The sequence below is a fragment of the Limulus polyphemus genome, unplaced genomic scaffold, assembly GCF_000517525.1.
Source record: "Limulus polyphemus unplaced genomic scaffold, Limulus_polyphemus-2.1.2 Scaffold641, whole genome shotgun sequence".
Classification (NCBI taxonomy): Eukaryota; Metazoa; Arthropoda; class Merostomata; order Xiphosura; family Limulidae; genus Limulus; species Limulus polyphemus.
The window spans coordinates 274,716-280,992 of NW_013666251.1; the positions used below are offsets into that span (position 1 = coordinate 274,716).

A 6,277-nucleotide genomic window follows, 5' to 3' on the forward strand; every position below is an offset into this window, starting at 1 on the left:
AGCAATAAAGTCATAAGTGCTGAGCACAAGATAAGATAAGGCTTCAGGAAATGGCTTTTCAAAGTGGCTTTCCCATCCGACCCGTTGGGAATTAGCCCGATCAGATTGAAGAATTGATGTTTGTTCCACTAGATTTACTGGCTACACAAGTGCGGTCGAGCACGCACCTAAGATTCATCCAATAGTAATCACGGACCATCCCATTCGGCTCCTCCTTAAACGCCTGCGCTTCTGGGATAGTCAATTTCAGTCTACCATAATAATCCAGTTAGTGTTAAGCTATACAACTTTATTCTTCTGAACCTTTACCATCTTAAAACATATCTTATGTTGTGTTGAACAATATTATCCACAAGAAGCTATTTTTGATTTAAGTGATCCTATTTCAGTAGGTTGAATAATATAGGTTTATTCTGACATACAAGTGCACTCGTATTTTTACAAATATGCTGTACTACTCCAACAGCACTTTCTTCGGAGTTTTGTTACTGATTGAAAAACAAGAAGAAATATTAAGTGCATTTTGAAGTGTGTTAGCTTTGTTGCCGACATGATTAACTGCTTGAATTATACACAGCAATAGGACGCTGTGTCAATCATTTCAGAATTTTTCTTTTAGCAAGAATAATTGTTATCTATTACAAGATATTGTTAAAATCAGATTTAAAAAGAAAGAAAGAAAAAAGTGTGTTCAAATTCTGAAATCAGCAAAACATTACCACGTGCAACATGGGCAAACGACCGCGATCAGGAGTCGCTGCGGACTTGCGTACTGCGCATGCTTCAGCTAGGGGAACGAAAATGGCAGCTCACCTGTTAGCGCTTACGGCTGACGGTGGTGTGCCGTTGTTTACCAGAAGTATTGGAGACTTAAAAACAGTAAGTTTTTTTTAATTATATCGTCTTATAGATATTAAGCATGATGTACGAAAATGTAAATATCGTAAATTTAATAACTGTTTTAAAAATTTGCTGTGAACTATATTTATACAAGTAAGTTGTAGATTTACGTACGCTACATTGTATTCGTAGTCGCTTTACGACGTTAGGCTTGGTTGCTTTATAATCGCAGGCCTCATATGATAGTGATAGGTATTATTTGTCGATATTAATTCATCTTAAAACAAACAAATTGTAAGATGCGCTGTTTGGGAAGGTAATAAATATCTGATATGAGGGCACGTAGATGTAACTGATAGCTAACGTTAGGCCTTTTCAGAAACTGTAATACTAATAATTACTCGTAGAACTATAACTTATACTTGTTATACTTATAGTAGAACTAGAAGTGGGAATCATAATAAAGACAGATACCGAGTCAAATTGATGGTGGTGGTATATATATCGGTGTAAAATAACTTTTATGACTGAGACTGATGATCAGCTGATCGGTAGTTTGTGCGATATTACAATAAGAATCATATTAATACTTTTATCACATCTTTCTCTACTATCCCTACACGGTGTTCAGTGTGCAGTTGACTTTGAAATGCAAATATGCTCTTGGTATTGGCAATTCATATGTAATTAGGACTACAATTAGTGTTAGTAAAGAAAGATGTGATAAAAATCCATTAGTATTGTTATGATGTTGTATTACTTTTTCAAGTTTTAATACTAGTATTAGCACAGCTAGCTTTGACAGTTTAGTGAAACTGCAACTAAGGTTACATTGGTAATGATTAAACATTGATAGTTCTCAATGGCAGTCAGTTAAGATTAGGTAGTATATGACAAAATGAAAAAGTGTTATTTACTAAAGCTGAATTAATGATAATAGAAATGTTAACTATTAGAGTTGACAACAAATATGGTAACATTTACACCTTATACCGAAATATCAGTAAAGTGATTAAGATTAAAAAATAAAGACATTGTATAGGATTAGAGCTGAGCGGTTTAATCGATTACCATGAGTAGCGATTACATCGATTAAGTATCTCGAACTTGGTGATTTTGATCATTCCAGCAATCGAAATTACAACTAAATAGATTGTCACGAAAATAATCAACTAATCGAAATTTGAGTCTCCGATTATTCCAACTATCCAATAATTAAAATATTGCCATTATGTTTGTTTGTTAAAAAGATGTTACATAATGGGTAGGTTGGTTGTGGTGTGAGGGTTGGAGACACTCGTAACTTGAGGATCTCGCACTCGGTTCCCATTGGCACTAAACTTTCTCTTCCTGTTTTCATTTTCATAAAGTTTATAATAGTATCTGCCACTGTCATTAATTTTAAACTGCTAATCAGAGGGAAGGCAACTAGTTGGCAGCACCCACCGCCAACCTTTTGGGTACTTAAGTGTTGAATAAAGTGTAAAACGAAATTTTTTCTACAGTATGATAGGTGTCTAATCTATAATTGCGTAACTCTATCCTTGAATGTTGTATAAGCAGGCGTTGACCAAGGGGAGAGGTCCAGGGGGACCGAACTCCCATCCCATTTTTTCAGTATTTAAAAAAAAAAACAGCCAAACAACTTTACTACCATATAGTATCAAAAGAAATATTAGATGTCAGTATTTGTATTTCATTGGTCTATTGATTACCATAAGAACTGTTATCATATTTTCTAAACTTGACACACAGCGGTAATATACAGCAGGTTGTTATGGTGTGAACGCCTTTTAAAAGCTGGTGAAGTATGATTATTTTCCCGTTGTTGTCTATAAGTCATTCAGTTAATAGACACTAAAATGGTGTTACATAAGAGACGCTTAAAGTTGTAATTTGTACTTTCGTGACGTCAATAAATCGTGCGCATGCCATGATTCAGGAGAAGAACTATGCGCTCTGTAGGCTACCACACAGCATGACATATGAACTTCAAAAGCAAGAAAAAATGTCTTACTTTTAATTTTGGTTTTATTTACTCTTAGAACACTTTCGGTGAGCCTGCGGAAGTACATCTAGTATTATTTGGATTTCTTCACCTTATAATGCACACGTCACAGAATCGAATTTTCATTTTTTTTTGTAAATTAGAATACTCGCGAGAAATGTTTTTCGATTGTTACGTCCAAAGTAAGTGAAAATGCAAGTGCTATGCCTGTATAAGTGATAAGTGTATAAAAATTTGAAAACTGGCATCCAATTTACTAACGCTAAAATAGAAATTTAGGTTTAGACTTTATAAATTTTTCTAAATATAATTATAGCTATTTAATTTTGTTACAAAATTTTATGTTTGTTTTTAACTGCTTTTATTTTCATATAAATCACATTGCTAGAAACTAAGATAAAAGCTTTGAAACTGCTATATTATAACCCGAGTGAGCTACTCATAATGATTTTTGTAAGTTTTCTAATCAATTTTACATTGTAGTAGTGTATAGTTGTAAGCAAACAATGAAGTGGTTTTGCTCTAAAATAACTGTAAACAATGAAAACAATATAAATTTATCAGTAGTGCTGTCTAGTTGGACCCTCCTATTGCAAGGAAACCGCCCCTGTTTTGAGCAACAGTTTCTGAGAGTATGGATTTCTAAAAATGTTTAATATAATTTGAAATATGCATAAATCATATGTTTGAAAAATTTTAACACAAGATCTCCATCTAGCGAGCTTTGCCATTATTTTATTTTTTCATGAACATCGTTATTGTTTGTCAAATCTCGTGTCTTCATTTTTCACGTGTTTTTTTTTTATTGGTGATGTTGTTAGGTTTTAAAATTTGTACATTTTCATGTACAACAGCTTAGGATAAATAATATAACTTATTCCTAAATTATTGTACTTGAAGACAAGATTTCTCTAGCTTGACACAAAATTTAACATAATTTTACATGTTAATTCGAACTGTATATAAACAATTTAAGTCAGAAATATTTTAGAATCAACAATTTATCGTTTTCTGATATTTGCTTGGTGTAACATACGAAGTTAAAAAATTATATTTTCATTTCTGCGCAGCTTCAAACAGTTTTGCCTGTAAACAAAACAACCCACTTGCCGATTTTTTAGAAGTTTTCTGTCCATTTCAAATAATAACTTTTTTGTTAAAAACCTTTTACCGCTTGAGAATATATTATCCATTTCTTTATTTTCAAGTGTTTTCCTAGTTTTTAAATAGGCCTAGGTTAAAACCATGTAATGGTGTCTAATCATATGGTTTGAACATTACCTCCGCCATCGAAGGTTGACGGAGGGTAAGTTTCACCCCTGTGTGTATGTGTGTTTGTCATCAAGATTTCTCTAAAACGGCTGAATGGATTTGGACGAAAGTTGCTATACATTTCGACTATAACCCAACTTAGAAATTATTTGTTTTTGGAGGGCCAAGATCACAAAGATCCAAAACATCCTTATCCGTTAACATGGGGACCGAATTTTCACACTATTTTTGCTCTACAACTCAGTTAAAATGATCGGATTTTGATGAAACATGGTGGACATATGTAGAATATTATTCCTCATTGTCCTGCCACAAGTGGTTTGTGCCCGTTGATGACGACAGACATACGGACATATTTACGTATTTTTTTGAGAGCCGAGTATGATCAGTGCTGCTTGACAGAGGTTTGTGCTCAACTGAGTACCACTAGTTTGCTAATGAAACGCAGTCTTGAAAACAGCTGTAAAAATTGGATAGAACAAGAATTAGTCTTTCACATATTAATAAGTAAATATATAGGTTTAAGAACTTTTTTTTTACAGTTTCTGTAAACTTTTTTATTGTTGTTGTTGAATTGTGGTTTCTTAAATTATATCTGTTTGGAAGCTACAGAAATTTTCATCAATGAGAAGACATCAGATAACTTAAAGTAAGTTTATACAGTTTAGTGATAGATTGAATGGGTTACAAAGAAGATTTTAATTACGATTTTAATACAGTTACAAACATACAATGTTTGGAGAAGGTTTCCTTATCATCAGGGTACAAGTAGTTTACGTAGGCAGGGGAATATCATCAATATGAGGAAAATAAGTTACATGGTTGGAGATTGCTTAAGGCTCAAAAACGTTACCTCGTTGATGTTTTGTTCTCTGTTTAAATGCAGTGTTTTTACTTTATAACAGATATGCTATAGTTTTATTGACTTGTAGTGTTTGTAAACATGAATTTTTTTGTTTGTTTTTTATTGTGTTCACCAAATAAGATAAAATTGCCGTCAAATCAAATAAGTTAACTGTTTAGAGAGTGATCATCATCATGTGTCATTTGCTCAGAAGCAAGTTGATTGTCATGGAGAGCAATTGTTCTCTTCTTTCCACCATTCTCACACAGTTACTGTGTGATGTTCCCATCCAATCTTTGAGGTTATCCATCCACATATTTCTTGGTCTGTCTCTTCCTCTTTTTCCCATTCATTTTTCCTTCTAGCAACAGTGTTTGTATTTCATTTATTCTAAGTATATATCCAAAGTATTGACATTTTTTCTTGAAAACTGATAATAGTGTTCTTTTAATTTTCATCATTTCTAATACTTGTTCATTTGTATTATGTTCTGTCCTAGATATTTTCAATACACTTCTATAGATCCACATTTCAAATGCTTCAATCTTTTTAGCAATTGTTTTAGATATTATCCAAATTTCAGCACCATATAGTAGGGTTGACCATATATATCATTTGACTAGTGTAAATTTTCTTGATGTTAATATTTTTGACACCTTGTTAAATGCACTGCTGGCTATTTCTATTCTTCTTTGAATTTCCACTTTGCTCTTACCATCTTCAGTGCTCATGTGTCCTAAATATATAAAATTTTTGATATTTTCAGTTAGATTATAGTTAGATTGATTCTAGGTACATCTTGGTTCTTAGTTATTACCACTGATTTGGTCTTTTTAGTATTCATTCCGTAGTTCATTTACTTTGTTTACTAACTCGTGTAGATCTGATACACTTAAGAGTTAGTAGTGTTGTGTCATCTGCATATCTCAGGTGGTTGTTGTTAATTCCACCAATCACTACTCCCTTTATATATTCTATTTCTCTAAATATTTTTTCAGTGTATAGCTTGAACAAACTAGACGATAATATACATCCTTGTCTTACGCCTTTTTTTATCTTAAAATCTGATGTTACTCCCTGTTCTGTTCTTACTACTGCTGTTTGTTCCCAGTACATCTTTGTGATGATCTGGAGATCTTTCTCATCAATTCCTATCTCCTGTAAGCATTCTATCATGTTTTAAGTGTTTTACCCCATCAAAATTCTTAGTGTAATCTATGAAGCATTTATATATATACATTTTTATTGGACCTCTGTGGCACATTCACAGATTGTTCTTGATTAAAAGAACCTTCCTTTGTGCCACATCCTGG

General features: G+C 32.8%; 1 protein-coding gene across 1 annotated transcript in view; it reads left to right on the forward strand.

Moving 5' to 3' along the window:
• Positions 1-720: 720 nt before the first annotated feature.
• LOC106459636 (protein fuzzy homolog) overlaps positions 721-6,277 on the forward strand; it is a 56,817-nt gene continuing 51,260 nt past the window's right edge. The window contains exon 1 of the mRNA XM_013919269.2: positions 721-879. Coding sequence (XP_013774723.2) covers positions 730-879 — 150 coding nt within the window. The 5' untranslated portion in view covers positions 721-729. The remainder of the gene's footprint in view (positions 880-6,277) is intronic.